The 17,651-nt window shown below is 48.6% G+C and overlaps 2 protein-coding genes across 3 annotated transcripts in view; one reads left to right on the forward strand and one right to left on the reverse strand.

Annotated features, from left to right (window-relative positions):
• Nucleotides 1-12,623, reverse strand: part of helz (helicase with zinc finger) — a 36,040-nt gene extending 23,417 nt beyond the window's left edge. The window contains exons 1-15 of the mRNA XM_076996841.1: nucleotides 12,477-12,623; nucleotides 10,044-10,250; nucleotides 9,583-9,619; nucleotides 9,228-9,352; nucleotides 8,870-8,926; nucleotides 8,547-8,595; nucleotides 8,327-8,402; nucleotides 4,879-5,077; nucleotides 4,484-4,591; nucleotides 3,766-4,066; nucleotides 3,377-3,644; nucleotides 2,286-2,631; nucleotides 947-1,077; nucleotides 600-779; nucleotides 371-472 (exon numbers count right to left, since the gene is read on the reverse strand). Coding sequence (XP_076852956.1) covers nucleotides 371-472; nucleotides 600-779; nucleotides 947-1,077; nucleotides 2,286-2,631; nucleotides 3,377-3,644; nucleotides 3,766-4,066; nucleotides 4,484-4,591; nucleotides 4,879-5,077; nucleotides 8,327-8,402; nucleotides 8,547-8,595; nucleotides 8,870-8,926; nucleotides 9,228-9,352; nucleotides 9,583-9,619; nucleotides 10,044-10,232 — 2,168 coding nt within the window. The 5' untranslated portion in view covers nucleotides 10,233-10,250; nucleotides 12,477-12,623. The remainder of the gene's footprint in view (nucleotides 1-370; nucleotides 473-599; nucleotides 780-946; nucleotides 1,078-2,285; nucleotides 2,632-3,376; nucleotides 3,645-3,765; nucleotides 4,067-4,483; nucleotides 4,592-4,878; nucleotides 5,078-8,326; nucleotides 8,403-8,546; nucleotides 8,596-8,869; nucleotides 8,927-9,227; nucleotides 9,353-9,582; nucleotides 9,620-10,043; nucleotides 10,251-12,476) is intronic.
• Nucleotides 12,624-13,776: 1,153 nt separating this feature from the next.
• The window catches only part of pitpnc1a (phosphatidylinositol transfer protein cytoplasmic 1a), a 38,334-nt gene continuing 34,459 nt past the window's right edge, over nucleotides 13,777-17,651 (forward strand). Inside the window, exons 1-2 of one of the 2 annotated variants that reach the window (XM_076996843.1) lie at nucleotides 13,777-14,044; nucleotides 14,160-14,425. In XM_076996843.1, coding sequence (XP_076852958.1) covers nucleotides 14,378-14,425 — 48 coding nt within the window. In that variant the 5' untranslated portion in view covers nucleotides 13,777-14,044; nucleotides 14,160-14,377. The remainder of the gene's footprint in view (nucleotides 14,045-14,159; nucleotides 14,426-17,651) is intronic. The other variant, XM_076996842.1, reaches the window with a different exon arrangement.

The raw sequence follows: 17,651 nt of genomic DNA on the forward strand, positions 1-17,651 counted from the left end.
CTGGCCACGAAGGCCCCAAAAAGATTCACCATAATGACTTTTAAGCTCTTTCATAGCCCACAAGCAGCTAACAAACACCAGGTGATGATCAAACATAAAATAAAAACCGTATGAACAGCCCTAACCAACCCTCCCCCCTCCTTTAATATATCGTGCCATGGAAAACTGAAGCCTCTCCACATAATTGCAAGCAAGCTTGTGTTTGAGAAAGGCCAGCAAGGCACCCAGACAGGCCTGAAACCGAATCTACCACAGCTGCTTCAGGCATGAAGGCTCGGTCCAGAGATAGAAGGTATTCACTCGAGCTCTACGTGGCCCATTCATGTGCTCAAACCCGATAAGCAGCCTTTTGTTAGGCGGGAAAGGCTACCTGAGAGGTTTTGCGTGTGGATTGCCTGCCTCCACGTATGGATGAAGGTAGTCCTTTATGTACAGGTCTGCGGCACTGTTGGAATGGGTGCAGATGAGGACCCTGGGAGGCAAGAAAACACAACATGTTCTGAGCCCGAAACCAAACCGCGCAGCTGAACGCACCACGCGGGGCGGCATTAAATGAAGATCCTGGACTGGACCAGGGAGAAAAAAAGCGAGATACCCACCGCGTGCCGGGCTGTTTGAGGATGTGCTTGACGGCCTGGGCCAGCGTGAACGTCTTGCCCGTGCCGTAGGGTCCGATGATGAGCACCGGGGGGAGGCTGATGGAGAGGGGCGTGGTGATGGCCAATATGGCCTCCTTCTGCTTGGCGTTCAGACGAGGGTCCAGCTGCTCATCCCACTGCCTGCGGTGAGGAGCAGATCATCAGGCCCGACTAGACGAGCCACGGCCACCGCGAGGCGGGAAACTCGCGATAGAACGGCACGTGTACACACGGGACACCGACGTGCCAGCACGTGCGTGTAAACAAACATGTCCGGCAAAACAGTGTCGTGCGCTTCCGGGCCTCACCTGTTGGGGCTCCAGGGGATGGTGGGGGTGAGGCCGATATCGGGAAAGAGGATTGAGTTGTCCCGGAGGCGGTCCAGGGCATAGTGCATCTCGCACAGAGGCAGCCTGTTGAGCTGGAACTGTAGCTCCACCTAGCAGGAGACACGGGAACTACATTAATCCAGCAGCGCCCACACCAACACCCGCCAGCCCAACACACCTCGGGGGCTCCTTCAAGGAACATCTCAACATGAACCCGAAGAGCAAATTATCTCCAAAGACCGGCCTGATATTCAAGAGTTTGCACAGCGCGCTCCATGCGATTACCGGCACGAGCGAACCCGCGAACGCGCTGGCCCGACGTCATGACGCTAAAGCCCGGAGAGTTCCTATTCCAATAACGCTGGCCCGACGTCATGACGCTAAAGCCCGGAGAGTTCCTATTCCAATAACGCTGGCCCGACGTCATGACGCTAAAGCCCGGAGAGTTCCTATTCCAATAACGCTGGTCCGACGTCATGACGCTAAAGCCCGGAGAGTTCCTATTCCAATAACGCTGGCCCGACGTCATGACGCTAAAGCCCGGAGAGTTCCTATTCCAATAACGCTGGCCCGACGTCATGACGCTAAAGCCCGGAGAGTTCCTATTCCAATAACGCTGGCCCGACGTCATGACGCTAAAGCCCGGAGAGTTCCTATTCCAATAACGCTGGCCCGACGTCATGACGCTAAAGCCCGGAGAGTTCCTATTCCAATAACGCTGGCCCAACGTCATGACGCTAAAGCCCGGAGAGTTCCTATTCCAATAACGCTGGCCCAACGTCATGACGCTAAAGCCCGGAGAGTTCCTATTCCAATAACGCTGGCCCAACGTCATGACGCTAAAGCCCGGAGAGTTCCTATTCCAATAACGAGCCTTTAGAAATGACAGCAGTAGGGGATGACGGGTTCCCCAGGGACTTCTCAGAACAAAGGGGCTTTAGCAGAGGTGTGTGTGTGTATGTGTGTGTGTGTGTGTGTGAGGCTAAGGCCAGCAGGAATGAACAGGAGCTCTCCGCTGTCTATAAAGGGAGCGCGAAGGGTGATGTAGGCCAAATCCTGTTCTTTGGAGGCTGGCCCACTGGCCTCTCTAACCACTCCATCACTACGTCGTGCAGCACTCTCTGGTTATACAAGGATTATAGCAAAAGCAAGAAACCTTGCCGTGCACCCAAGCCAACGCGTTTGATGTCAACGGAGGGGAATTACACGCGGCCGCAGGAGTCTAAGAAAGCGCTCGTCGTGATATTTGCCCCGGACTCTCTGGGCAGGAGCCAGAGCCGGCCGCTGAGACCACCTGACCTCGGCGTGGCGTGCCCACCTGCAGCTCCCTGTCGGACACCAGGCCGAGCTCATGGCAGCAGTCCTTGCAGACACGCAGGAAGATGTAGTCCTTGGTCTTCTCCTCGATGAGCGCCTCGTACACCCGCTCTTTGCTGCTGGCCGGGTGGCCCGTGCACACGCCCGTCTGGTCCCGGCTCACTGGCAGCAGCAGCACAGAGTTGACCTTGGTCATCACCAGCCTGCCGGCCAGCGTGTCCTCCGACAGCGTCTCCGTCAGCTTGAATCGGGCGAACAGCTGCCCGTTCTGGGCATATTTGGCGCCGCCCGAGATGCCCGTCAGCATGAAGCTGGACACCAGCTGCAGATTCACCTTGATGTTGAACCTAAGGGGGGGACAGAACAGGGTGTCCTTTACAGCAGGGACGAGGTACAGCGAGGACGATGTACAGCGAGGACGATGTACGGCCAGCTATGGCTGACGGACAGCTCCTCCCAAACGACGAAGCCCGCTAAATGACCGCCACCACCTCTACCCTCTGTGGCACTGTTCCTGCTGGGCGTCATAACAGCCACACTCCCACTCCCTAGACTGGCACCAGCGAACTACTGGGACTTATCTGTGCTGTGGTAATGCCCCCCCCCCCCCGAAGATCTGCACTCACAGAGAACGTGGACTGCACATTTCTGCTCGAGCCGCCTGACATCTAAGCGGAATATTCCTGGAGCGGAGCGGCAAATTCTCCTACGCCAAACTCCTACATTACTGCTGTTTAACAGCTAAAGTCTGCATACAACTTTCTGTCGAATATCAAAGCACACTAACGTGGCAGAGCTGCCTTTTCCTTCCTGTTACATAACGATGACTACTTTCCTTACACCTACCCTGGGCAACTAGACATTCGCAAAGGCAGAAGCACTCGATAAGGATCAATTGTGACCTCTAGTGGTCAGGAGCAGAATAACGCTTGCAGGGACCAGGGAAGCTGAAGCGGACTGCTCTTCCTGAATTAGCAGCTGATAGACTCATCTCTTAGCATCACTACATCTCTCCTACACATCTCTCCCATCTGGGCAGACATCCCTTGCGCGGTGGAGGCGAAAACTCTGTCCAGGTCAAAGGGCACTCACTTGCTGACTTCCTTGTACTGGGCGATCTCCTCGATGTAGAGCAGGTCGTGCAGGCGGGCCTGGTAGTTGTCCCGCGTGAGCGTCTTGTCCAGCACGGACTGCGTGAAGAGCTGGTCGGCGGAGAGAGGGATCTGGTAGCGGCTCAGCAGGCTGCGTTCAAGCTCCATGTTCTCGTTGGGCACAAACTCCACGATGGTCTTGCAGGACGAGTCCCAGCGTTTGGCCGTCATCAGGAGCTGCTGGCGAGCCTGCATCAGGTGCTCCAGGTCTGGGGGGGGGGGGGGGGGGGGGGGGGGGGTGTTTACCAGTACGAACGACACACTGGTCTTTAAGGCCCAGTGCTTTCCTGACGCACCAATAACCAGCAGATCCTAACACCTAGGTCTCACCTTCTATAGACGCCGCGTCCACCATCACCCTCTGCATCAACACGGGCTCGGAGCCGAAGTCGAAGACCACGGTCTGGCGAAAGGTGCCGAAGATCTCTGTGTTGAAGGCCACCTCCACGGTGTAGAGGCAGTGGTCCATGCCGTTCTGCAGCGGGCCGGCGCCACTCCACTCCTGGCACGAGCCCTCGCCGACCCGCTGGGCCACCTGGGTGGAGGTGTCGCCCGCCGACACGGCCACGATGGAGAAGTGTGGGCGGTTGGCATCGTAGAGCAGGGCGATGCGGTGCAGGGTGCGTGCGGGCTGGGTGGGAGTGAGCAGGGGTTAACCAACAGGTTCACTAACATGTCACTAATAGCAGTGACTCAGCAGAGTTAAGCAGGTATCTACCAGCATTAAGGATACCTGACTATTGAGAGGACTCTGTACATCACTCTGGATATGAGAAGCTGCTAAACGCTACAAATGTATACAATGATAAAGGAACTGGGAAATAAATTATTTTAAATGTTTTTTCCCACATGCAAATGAGAAGAGGAACAAGCAGTCAGGAGAATACAGTAGCACCACATATCAACTTTGAACTTCTCCATAGATAAAACTTACAAATCATGAAGATGAAAAACAGCTCACACACACACACACACACACACACACACACACACACACACACACACACACACACACACGCGCGCGCGCACAGAACGTCCGAATGCTCACCTTGCAGTAAAGCGAGAATGTCCAGGAATGGGACGACTTCTTGGTGTTAACAGTGACTGAGAGATCTGAGCTATGTTCCACTGTAACTCCATCCACACAGTCATTGAGCTACAACACAAAGACACAGGGGCGCTGAATGGCACCACAGCAACGCCCTCTGCGTACCACTAGCAGGGCATTTTATATCACAGCCATTTACGACCACAACGATCACACAGGGTCAGGCAGTATTTGATACAGGAACTGCTTTAAAAGTAAGTAATCTATACAAATCACCAAGCCACAGCCAGGCACTGTACTTTTCGTGTAATCGACACCCAAACGGCCACAAGAAGGGAATCCTCAGGCCAACTCTGAACCATGGCTGCTTGAACACGGTCAGTGCGAGATCTCACCACTTTCTCCGGGGTGAGGGAGTTGATCCACTTCTCAATGAGCGTCTCCATGTAGTTCTCCGTGTAGTGCTTGCCCTCCTGCTGCTGCTTAAGGCGTATGAGTCTAGAGGCGTAGCGGCGCTGCCACTCCGTCAGCTCCTCCTGCGAGTGGGCGGATGTGCACTGTGCTCCGTACCGACACAGGCCCTGCTCTAGAAACCTGCACAGGACAAGGGGCCTTACAGTAAAACTCAGCTCTAGAAACCTGCACAGGACAAGGGGCCTTACAGTAAAGCTCTGCTCTAGAAACCTGCACAGGACAAGGGGCCTTACAGTAAAACTCAGCTCTAGAAACCTGCACAGGACAAGGGGCCTTACAGTAAAACTCAGCTCTAGAAACCTGCACAGGACAAGGGGCCTTACAGTAAAGCTCAGCTCTAGAAACCTGCACAGGACAAGGGGCCTTACAGTAAAGCTCAGCTCTAGAAACCTGCACAGGACAAGGGGCCTTACAGTAAAACTCAGCTCTAGAAACCTGCACAGGACAAGGGGCCTTACAGTAAAGCTCTGCTCTAGAAACCTGCACAGGACAAGGGGCCTTACAGTAAAGCTCAGCTCTAGAAACCTGCACAGGACAAGGGGCCTTACAGTAATAATCCAGTCTAGAAACCTGCACAGGACAAGGGGCCTTACAGTAAAGCTCAGCTCTAGAAACCTGCACAGGACAAGGGGCCTTACAGCAAAGCTCAGCTCTAGAAACCTGCACAGGACAAGGGGCCTTACAGCAAAGCTCAGCTCTAGAAACCTGCACAGGACAAGGGGCCTCACAGTAATAATCCAATCTAGAAACCTGCACAGGACAAGGGGCCTTACAGTAAAACTCAGCTCTAGAAACCTGCACAGGACAAGGGGCCTTACAGTAAAGCTCAGCTCTAGAAACCTGCACAGGACAAGGGGCCTTACAGCAAAGCTCAGCTCTAGAAACCTGCACAGGACAAGGGGCCTCACAGTAATAATCCAATCTAGAAACCTGCACAGGACAAGGGGCCTTACAGTAAAACTCAGCTCTAGAAACCTGCACAGGACAAGGGGCCTTACAGTAAAGCTCAGCTCTAGAAACCTGCACAGGACAAGGGGCCTTACAGTAAAGCTCAGCTCTAGAAACGTGCACAGGACAAGGGGCCTTATAGTAATAATCCAGTCTAGAAACCTGCACAGGACAAGGGGCCTTACAGTAAAGCTCAGCTCTAGAAACCTGCACAGGACAAGGGGCCTTACAGCAAAGCTCAGCTCTAGAAACCTGCACAGGACAAAGGGCATTACAGTAAAGCTCTGCTCTAGAAACCTGCACAGGACAAGGGGCCTTACAGCAATAATCCAGTCTAGAAACCTGCACAGGACAAGGGGCCTTACAGTAAAGCTCAGCTCTAGAAACCTGCACAGGACAAGGGGCCTTACAGTAAAGCTCAGCTCTAGAAACCTGCACAGGACAAAGGGCCTTACAGTAAAGCTCAGCTCTAGAAACCTGCACAGGACAAGGGGCCTTACAGTAAAGCTCAGCTCTAGAAACCTGCACAGGACAAAGGGCCTTACAGTAAAGCTCAGCTCTAGAAACCTGCACAGGACAAGGGGCCTTACAGTAAAGCTCAGCTCTAGAAACCTGCACAGGACAAGGGGCCTTACAGTAAAACTCAGCTCTAGAAACCTGCACAGGACAAGGGGCCTTACAGTAAAGCTCTGCTCTAGAAACCTGCACAGGACAAGGGGCCTTACAGTAAAACTCAGCTCTAGAAACCTGCACAGGACAAGGGGCCTTACAGTAAAACTCAGCTCTAGAAACCTGCACAGGACAAGGGGCCTTACAGTAAAGCTCAGCTCTAGAAACCTGCACAGGACAAGGGGCCTTACAGTAAAGCTCAGCTCTAGAAACCTGCACAGGACAAGGGGCCTTACAGTAAAACTCAGCTCTAGAAACCTGCACAGGACAAGGGGCCTTACAGTAAAGCTCTGCTCTAGAAACCTGCACAGGACAAGGGGCCTTACAGTAAAGCTCAGCTCTAGAAACCTGCACAGGACAAGGGGCCTTACAGTAATAATCCAGTCTAGAAACCTGCACAGGACAAGGGGCCTTACAGTAAAGCTCAGCTCTAGAAACCTGCACAGGACAAGGGGCCTTACAGCAAAGCTCAGCTCTAGAAACCTGCACAGGACAAGGGGCCTTACAGCAAAGCTCAGCTCTAGAAACCTGCACAGGACAAGGGGCCTCACAGTAATAATCCAATCTAGAAACCTGCACAGGACAAGGGGCCTTACAGTAAAACTCAGCTCTAGAAACCTGCACAGGACAAGGGGCCTTACAGTAAAGCTCAGCTCTAGAAACCTGCACAGGACAAGGGGCCTTACAGCAAAGCTCAGCTCTAGAAACCTGCACAGGACAAGGGGCCTCACAGTAATAATCCAATCTAGAAACCTGCACAGGACAAGGGGCCTTACAGTAAAGCTCAGCTCTAGAAACCTGCACAGGACAAGGGGCCTTACAGTAAAGCTCAGCTCTAGAAACCTGCACAGGACAAGGGGCCTTACAGTAAAGCTCAGCTCTAGAAACGTGCACAGGACAAGGGGCCTTACAGTAATAATCCAGTCTAGAAACCTGCACAGGACAAGGGGCCTTACAGTAAAGCTCAGCTCTAGAAACCTGCACAGGACAAGGGGCCTTACAGCAAAGCTCAGCTCTAGAAACCTGCACAGGACAAAGGGCATTACAGTAAAGCTCTGCTCTAGAAACCTGCACAGGACAAGGGGCCTTACAGCAATAATCCAGTCTAGAAACCTGCACAGGACAAGGGGCCTTACAGTAAAGCTCAGCTCTAGAAACCTGCACAGGACAAGGGGCCTTACAGTAAAGCTCAGCTCTAGAAACCTGCACAGGACAAAGGGCCTTACAGTAAAGCTCAGCTCTAGAAACCTGCACAGGACAAGGGGCCTTACAGTAAAGCTCAGCTCTAGAAACCTGCACAGGACAAAGGGCCTTACAGTAAAGCTCAGCTCTAGAAACCTGCACAGGACAAGGGGCCTTACAGTAAAGCTCAGCTCTAGAAACCTGCACAGGACAAGGGGCCTTACAGCAAAGCTCAGCTCTAGAAACCTTCACAGGACAAGGGGCCTTACAGTAACGCTCAGCTCTAGAAACCTTCACAGGACAAGGGGCCTTACAGTAAAACTCGGCTCTAGAAACCTGCACAGGACAGGGGGCCTTACAGTAACGCTCAGCTCTAGAAGTTAGCCATACAGAGGAAGGAACTTCCTTTTTTATTTCCTTGTTGGAGATGTTCTATAGGAGAACCTCTTCCACTAACGTCCAGATAGGAAGCTCCATATACATTGTTGTTAAAGGTCCACGCTCTGTGTGTGTGTGTGTGTGTGTGTGTGTGTGTAAGGGCACAGAAGGAGGTTGGCTAGACAGGCATACCTTTTGCACAACGTGTACTCTTCACTGCTAGTGACCCCTCGAGGAGGAGGCCGGAACTGCCAACCCTCGAGAACATCTGATCAGAGCCAGGCGCACAGACGCCCAGAGGCAGAAAGAGGAAGAGGAAGAGAGCGTGTCAGAGCGTGCACCCAGGCCAGCCGGGAGAGCCAAAACTGGCCTTGTGATTTTGTTGTGAAAGCGAAGAAGGGGGCAGACTCACCCTCCTCATTCTCTTCCGTTAGTTCTGTCACCATCTTGTTGCTTACAACCTGTGATTTTAAATCCATTTAATGACCGTGAAACATTGTGAAATTCTTATATATGTAAAAAAAAAAATTTAAGCCTTAAAAAAAACGTAAGGTGCTGCGGTTATAGTAGTGAACTAGAGGAAAGAGTGCTCTTCACACGACTCCGATGAAAGTACAGCGGGAAGCTGACAGGGCAGTGGCAGACCTGTTTAGACATGCCCCATTAGGCATATCTGACGCGCAATCTCTCGTACAGGATGTAGTTTTGACCGCTATGAAAAGAACACAAACTCACCTCAATTTCAGCGAGGAGCATTTTCAACTTCGTCATATCTTTAGCCATGATTCCATTCTTCAACAGTGGAGAGATAGTGGTTTTACATTTTACACAATACTCTAGGTACGTTTTAGGTAATTACTTCATCTAACAATGACTGGAAAGGATCAGAAAACAAAAAACATCTAAAAGGCCATTACAAGATTACAACTACCAAAGATTGTTCTAATGATCTTTATAAAAGCGCTTATAATATGTTTATAAGCATTTTATTCACAAAGCACCACTCACTGAGCTACTGATCAACACTCATAGCACTTCAGAAGCGCTCAGATAAGGAATAAGGTAGCAGGATAAGGAAGGCAGACTCATGTACCAGTGGCTCTCCATACAGAGCTTTAGAAAGAATACTGAAGACCTCCTGCAGGCTTCCATCCAACACCATGTTCTGCAGCCCCATTCGGAAACCTCCTTCTCCCTTTCCCAGCTCCTCGGCAAGCACTACACACACACACACACACACACACACACACACACACACACAAACAATATATATAAATGAGCCCATCTGACCCACAGGCACACACTTTGTACCCCATGACGTAAATTCACTTGATTATTTTAGAGCTTCCTTTCATCTAGTATGGAACTGCTTTCAAAACACTGTGGAGGGTTGAGGGTCAAAGCTCTGCCAGCGTTCTTATTCCAGAGAAGGTTCCGCGGTTCCTCACCGTGCTTGCAGTCCTCATCAGCCTGGTCGTAGTCCTTCTGCAGGAGGGAAAGGAACCGAGTTACCAGCGCGTACGCAAGACCAGCAACGGCCAGACCGGCTACAGCAGACCACACATGTAGTTTGTTTATGATCGAGCCAGTCGTGTCTATCCAGCCCCAACTGAGTGGCGCTGGGCACCTCCACGGCTGGATCATGGCCTTATTCTCATAAGCAAAGAGTCTGCATCTATAAACCGTTACCAGCTGTTTGGTAATAAAAACAGCTTTTCTCAAATGTCGACTGCTACTCATTTCTCAGTGACATTTATTGACACGAGAACACATATTTGACACCGAACCAAAGGCCCGGCGAGGGTGCCCCACAGAGAGCAAAGGCTCAGAGGACACGCGGGTTTCTGCGAGAAAGGTGAACGCGTGGAGGTAATGGGGAATAGTGGGGCGGGGCCCACCGTTAGCTTACCAGCTGGAGGAGGGCTGCTATCCGGTAGAGCAGGGCGCGCTTGCGGAGAAGGGCGGTGAGCGGGGTAGGGGGGCACGGCCCCAGGGCCAGCAAGGCCTCTGTGCTGTGGGCCACCGCAGCCTCATATTCCTGCCTTACTAACGATCCAATGGCTTCTTCACATGACGTCTGTGGCCTCCTGTCCTCCATGACTCTGGGACAGAGTGTCTGGGGTGGGAGAGGGTAAAGGGTGGGGACATGAAGGGGCTTCCCCAAGTGCCACAGAACTGCACCAGTTAGTGGTCGGGGGTTCCCCCACAATCTCACACTCAGCTGGACTCGTGTGTTAATTATTAAGTCATTAGTGAGTTAAATCAGGCGTGATGGAGCAGGGAAATCACTAAAGCCCACAGAGCAGTACGACTCCATGACTTCATCAGACGTTCTGCAGGGTTAAAGCATCTTATTCTGAGAGGTCTTCAGGAAGGATGCGGAGCATTGCTCATGGGAGCACAATTAAAGCACACGTGTTGGCAATCTGGAGACTAATGTCACTTTTTAGCTAAACGGCCTGAATGTGTGGCCAGAACCCCCCTGAGCACCTCCCCCTGAGTATTGCACTGCAACTGCTTTGTCAAATTTTTATTTAGCAGAAAGTTATATTTGAATTATGCCTAAGTGTTTATAATAGATGCACATAAAATTCAATCATATCAAATGTTTTTCTTTTGGTATTCATGTCATAGCTAATCTGTTTACAACTGTTAGGGACCAACTGCACTGCTGTGAAGTTTCTCCCTTTTCCATAATAATGCAGGCAGAGCTGCAAGTTCCTGCTGGATGGGTTTGCACCGCTAGACCTGTGCTAAACGCTTTCCATGTTTAATGGTTTGAAACAGACAAATCAGGAGTGTGCCACACACACCGTGCTCTCATCAACTACAACAATACAGTGTCACTCACACAGCGTAACTCTGAATGATGAAATCAAGGCCAGTTTCTACAAAGAAACTTAAGTGGATCACCTAGACATAATATCTGGCAAAACGGCTTGTTTTTTTCTGGGTAAAACCAACCAAGTGTTCAATAAAGTCTGTGAGACCATAGACAATAAAGGTTGTGACGATTTTTATAACAGCAACACTAAAGCTCAAAACTCACTGCTCAATAAAAACATACGACAAAAGTAAACAACAACTAACATGACAAACCGCAGCACATACAGACGGAGCACAAACCATTAGCGTCATTATTATTAATTTACAAAAGGACGCAAAGAGTACTTTGGGTGAAAAAACACACTTTCTTAATTGTGAACTGGGTACTGAACAAGATGTCACGGCCACTCCGAGACTGATTAAAAAAGTTTGCGAGCCTCATCACTAGACGACTGTACCGTTTGGTACATCTTACAAAACAATGCATGTCATTTAGTATAGACGTGCATCAAAAATACAGTATACTGGGGGGAATCTGGTTTCTGATGTACAGAATAATGAACATCTAGCATGGTGTGGTGGCGTGATCCACATCTAGCTACATGAAGCAGACAGGAACCAAACGACCAAAGACCCAACATCACCAAACCGTAACGTGCAGTTGAACCCGCGTCTAATTAACGGCGATCACACCAAAAAAGGCGACATACAGACCGAGATAAAAACATAAACAGCCTATATTTGGATCCCGGCTCGGTTAATAATAGACGTCCCGACCGGAGTGTGTGTTGCACGTCCATCACGCGGAGAAAAACAAGCAGCCTTATTGTACCGGGACACGGAAAACACGGCAAACCCGACCACATAGCTCAGGACCGCGGGCCACGGTAACGTTACACGCCGTTATTCCGGGTGCTCGCCGCCGTTATTATTATGTACCCCCCCCTCCTCGCTGGTTTAGCGGGGCCACAATAACGCTGCGGTCCCGGACGTGTACGGCGGCTCCGGTACTGCCGTGTCGGCCCGGCTGGCTGCTCTTCACGGCCTTGACGTACCGACGCCCCCGTAGCCCCGTCTACGCAGCGCCGAGCGCCCCGTCCAGCACCGCCCGCCACACGAGACGCGTCGGCGCCTTATACACGTTCGTTTAGTTTTATAAAAACTAATAAAATAAAACAACCCCCCCCCCCCCCGGTACCGCGAAACCCGGAGCTCCGTCGGGCTGAGGAGCTCGCGGCGGCTCGCGCGCACCGGACGCAGCGGCTCGCGCACGGCTAGCGGGTTAGCCAGCGAGCTAACCGTAACTATTTAACGGCGAGCCTAGCTCGTAGGGACTGCGGCTCGGGCCTTATTGTGTATCGACTCGCACCGCGAAGGAGGAGCGGAGCTCGGTTAGCCTACGCGGCTCGTTAGGGCGCCTACCGCCTCTACTTTCGCCCGTGAGGCGATATAAGTGGCCGGTTGCGAGTGTGAGGGGCGCACGGATAAAAAGGTCCGGGAGGAAGTCTGCACTTACCTAGCTTTACTTTCTACGCCATCTTGGATCCACTTGTCAGCCTATCGCACGGCATTGTGGTCAAATATTTCTGCGCCCGCTTTCCTGGAACTGCTACAGTGTGCCAGTACATCAAATCACTGGAACTGAGTTGTCACGTTATGGCCTAAAGGGACTATACTGTTTTCATTAAAAACCTGACTGCGAGGACAGGCGAAGTGTATGTTATGGAAGATGCAGACCTGTAACGTAATGGGCGTGTATGTATATTTTTTTAAATGATTGGTGGTGTGCATTCACAGTTGCACACCTTGACGTGTGCTGATATCATCAGGTTGATTTTGTGATGCCAGCTTGCCTGTGTCCTTCCTGTAACGTATCAGTACATAGTTTTTACGTAGGCAGATGAATAACTAAAAAAATCGATGCACTGTAATTGATAACATAAATACTTCAGGCACATAAAACCATAAAATAATCATTATGGGCGGGAATTGAAAATAAACATGTGAATGTATCAGTACACGAAGTTGATGTCCAAAAGTTCTCATTGTTGTCAACAGTGCATCTGCAGTTACCTGTGAATGCAGGTTGATTCCAGTCTAGAACCAAAGCCCGTGATCAGAGGACACAGGTGTGCTTCAGGAAGGTAGATCATGCGTTTGTCTTACTCCACCTGCTCCAAGCAACTCTTACACTCATGACAACAGTGAGGTACCTTTTAAGCCTTCAGACGTACATTGAGGTTCCATGTTTAAAACTTCACCATGCCAGAAAACAACCTTTCACCCTCCAAATTGCCAGGAGATTAGTGGATTTCTGTAATACATTGGAACTATTGAATGCATATGATGCTAAATTGCAGTGTTATACCTTTAACACAGTTAGTCCTTAGTCTTAGTTTTGATTCACTTGATAGGTTCTTTGCGGCATAGCAGTCTTTCCAGTCTTATATTGAGACAGTTATGGTGATCCAGTACATGGCCCACCATCCTTACAGTCTACCCCCCCCCCCCCCCATGTTTGGTAGTGTGTGTTATATGCAAATATATCTAAATATACTATAGAATACTTTATAAAACTATAAAGGTTTTAAACAAGTGTAAGGAATTTATTATTAATAACCTTTCAGCAACTTTTCACGTTGATTCACTAATGCTGTTATTAGTAGTAAACCAGAATATCACAGTCCCTGCCTTCGCACATCCTGCTCCGCAAACCCACTTCTTTAATAAGCTCTTCATTATAGTGTTATACCAGGGAAAGCCCGCTGCAGTGCGTGGATAGCGTTCCCATGACCGGGACAGCACTTGGCGCCGCCTGGCGGTTGTTGTAGAACCTGCATTATGCATTCTTCCGTGTTGTAGTGGCGCACCACGCTGCTTCAGTGCCGTCCAGTAATCGTATCAGCAGCTGAGCATCCTGCGATAGCGCCGCGAACGAGTGGCAGCTTTTTGAATTTTACTCGCTGGAAAATATTTACGTTCTAGTTTTTTGGTGAAAAATCGACGCAACTGATTGCAGATTTATTCACTTTACTAAGAAAACATCGAGGTATCCGGAGCCGGACAGGTAGGCTATCGTAAAAGGTGCGCTTGAAGCGGATAAGAAGATTGAGTTTATAAGATTACTAACCCGGTCATTTGTTTTATTCTTCCTATATAAGACAAACCGCTCCAAATGCTTTCTTATTCTCTTTTTTAGGTTAATCTACAATAGGTGTATGTATGTATCCATCGGTGCGATCTAAAGAAGATATCTCACCCTCAACGGCAGCGTCGGACTGCAGATATATAAATATATATATATAATTTTTTGTATTATCTTAAAGACGACCTTTTATCGCCAAATGTTTTAAGTGTGTAGATTATTTCCACTGAACTCACTGCTTCACCAAGCGCAGATACACATACTGGAGGACGATGCTGATGAAGGAATATAGAATATGTATGCCACTCACGGTGGAGGAGGTATGTACATGTTGAGCTATCATTCCTAACTACATTAAAACTCACGCTGCTGTCCGAATTTTGTTGTAAGAGATTCCTACATATGGTGGGCTATATATCTATAACGTAAGTTAAATTGTTTATCAAAATAGAGAGTTAATAATTGGTGTATGAAATATTGTGAAAGCAGTTGGCGTTTGCGTAGTTTTTGTCGTCCCATTGCTTGTTTTTATTTGCTTACTTTGCATTAAGAGAATGCAGTAGGCTACTGGTGTAATTGTGTTATTTAAATTTATTAGTTCTATATCCTATCTACAAAACATAAAATGACATCAATATAAATTCATTAGGGATTGGAAAAGCCTCAAATTCACACTTTATTGTTGTTTATTTCCACAAAGCGCCATCCCTTAAGTAGATCACCTACACATGTCATCTGGCAAAATGACTTGTTTTTTCTGGGTAAAACCAACCAAGTGTTCACTAAAGTCTGTGGCAGGAGCCCATAGACCCGCGTTTGAACCTTTATAGCCAGACTGAACGCCACTTGGTGGCGCTGTTGGAACTTCACAGCAGCGGAGGTTCGATTGAAACCGCGAGGTCATGATTTAATTGTCCCTTCAGTATGGCCGAAGGAGATTACTCGGTCCACTCCCATTTGATCTATGGGTTAGAAAAGAAAATACGGGCAAAGACGGGCTTTTCGGACAAAGCTATTAACCATGTTTGATGTTAATGGTGTCTCATTACTTTGCTCCTCAAGTCACGCACACTGCAGTTATTTTTTTATATTTTAACTTTCATTTCTACAAGGTAGGGCCGCCAAGTAACTACGTGCATGATGTGTAAAGGCCAGGCTCGGTAGAAAGACTAATGTGAGTTAAATGTTCCTGTCCAGAAGCAGGACAATTGAATCTGAAGCATTAGGTCAACTGACCTGAAGCACTGATCCGGGATGAGAACATCCACTATTAAGATTCAATCTTCCTGGATTCCTGATACGCTGCATTGACGCAGTACACTTCATTCATATTGCTATGCAGTAGTATTCTAAAAGTTCCAGAGTGATCTTAAATCTTACATTTACTGCATACCCACAGTGTGAAATGTTTATCTAGATTTTGCATGTTCTCCCTTTAATAAATAGTACAGTTAAAGTAATAATAAAGTTAAAGAAATAACAAGTGAATATCAGCTATATTGCATTAAAATTGATATAAATTTAGATTAAGTCTAAATTATATTTTCTTTCTTTTGACACAACAACTGTAGTGACCTTACACTATGAACAGCAAAGCTTTGATTGCTCTAATATACAACCACTGCAGCCCTTAGCAGTACTGTAGGACTGACTCCATCATTACTGAAATGCCTAGCACGTTGGAAAGTACATGTGCAGGTGCATTTGGGATGGATAAACATCCACACAAACACATAAATCAAGCTGCACCTGCATCCCAGCAGTAGGAAAACCTCTATATTCCTTGTGCATCCCCTGAGAAGGAAAACTATCATGTCATAACCCGTAACATTAGGCTTATCCCAAACATATTACTGTAGGTTGATTAACATTATCTAGTTATATAATTAGCTAGTATTGCCTTAAGGGAAAAGCATTTCACAAAACATGGCAAACTAAATCTGACCATGAACCAGTCTGAAAATGAAATCAAATTCCACCTTTTAGGTAAGAATACAGAGTACATTCCTCGTGTGTCTTTATACACATCTACAGCATTATGTTAGCTGTGGACGTCTCATGTCCAGGTTGTTTAAAAATATGACAAAGTGCTTTTTTTCGAAAGGTTAAAGAGCTTGTTCAACACTGTGCTCTAGTTAAGGCCTTTGTTGCGATTACTGCAAAAGTTGCCAAATTCTCTGAATATCTGTGGAACTTGAAAAATGAACATTCCAGAAGACTGGGGAGATGGTTCCATGGAACCTTTCCTTGATACACTTAGAATGTTTCTTGATTTTTGGATTAGTGCCTCCAACTCCCTCCATGTTCATGTGTTATTTTAAGACTCTATTGCAGTTTGTTGTGAGAATACCTTCTGCATTGAGAGGAGACGAAGTGACTGCGATAGGATTGTAAAAAGATGTCCGTATTAGCAACAGCACCTCCTCTTTTAAAAATGACAGAAATGGACGCTGATTTACAGTCACAATAGCTTTGTTCTTTTGCAAGCCATCTGCTGACCGACACCACAGATGTACAGGATTTTGTGGTGGGTGAGCAGCCTGCTAAAATGCATCATCATGGTGGAATTAAGCAAGTGAACAAACCCCCCCACCCCCCCACCCCCACCCCTGCCAAAGCTACTGCAGATTGTCCAGCGAGTCCCTTTTTTCTGGCTAATGGGTCTTAATCGCTCAGTAGAACAAAACTGTTCAGCTAACTGGTTACTTGCTGTCATTGTTAAAATGTTTAGCACTGTTCATATAGACCACTGGGCCCAAGTGTGACGCTGTATAAATGAAGCCATTGACCCGTGAGAGCCTCTATAATTAAACATAGGTGGGGTTAATTAGCCCCGGCATGCTTTATCTAGCATTATGTAAATAGAATCAATTAAACACAATATTATTATGTCATTCTGATGTTTTAATGCACCCTGGTCCTGATATCCCTCAAAGGGGAAGGAATAATAGAACCATTATGAAAGCATGTTTACACTGTGTGTTTGTGGGGGCGGGGAGCACACACGTATGTGCATCTCTTTGTGTACATGCATGTGTTTGATTGTGTAGTCTGTTTCAGGTCTAATGCACAGTAGAAAGGCCAGGCCATTTACCAACTTCATGGAGGACTGACCTGCCTGGCAACAGCTTCTGAGTAATGGAAAGAACAACGGCTGTTGACCATGCAGTTTATGGTGTCTTGTATGTTAGACAGAATAGCAGGCGTGGTGCACCATGTCAAGGACAGGTGATATACAGCCTTTCAGGGGTCTGATACACCCAGAAGTATCTGTGCCTTGATGGCCAAACAGCCTTTGAGCTAGCAACAAGAGCCCTCAGAGCCCTCACTGTGTGTAGCGTCACAGGCGCAGTGAACCAGACACAGAGCTAAAGCTAACAACCTTGTGTGTAATGCACGGGCTTATAGTGTAGCCAAGGACTCCTAGTAACTGCAGCTCTGGCTGCGGCTTTGTGCGGTGCGGCTCGCCGTCTGCTGAAGTGCCTGGTGTGTCGCTAGACAGCTCCTGTGCCCTCAAGGATAAGCCTTGGTCAAACGCACTAGATG

The sequence above is a fragment of the Brachyhypopomus gauderio genome, chromosome 2 (assembly GCF_052324685.1).
Source record: "Brachyhypopomus gauderio isolate BG-103 chromosome 2, BGAUD_0.2, whole genome shotgun sequence".
NCBI lineage: Eukaryota > Metazoa > Chordata > Actinopteri > Gymnotiformes > Hypopomidae > Brachyhypopomus > Brachyhypopomus gauderio.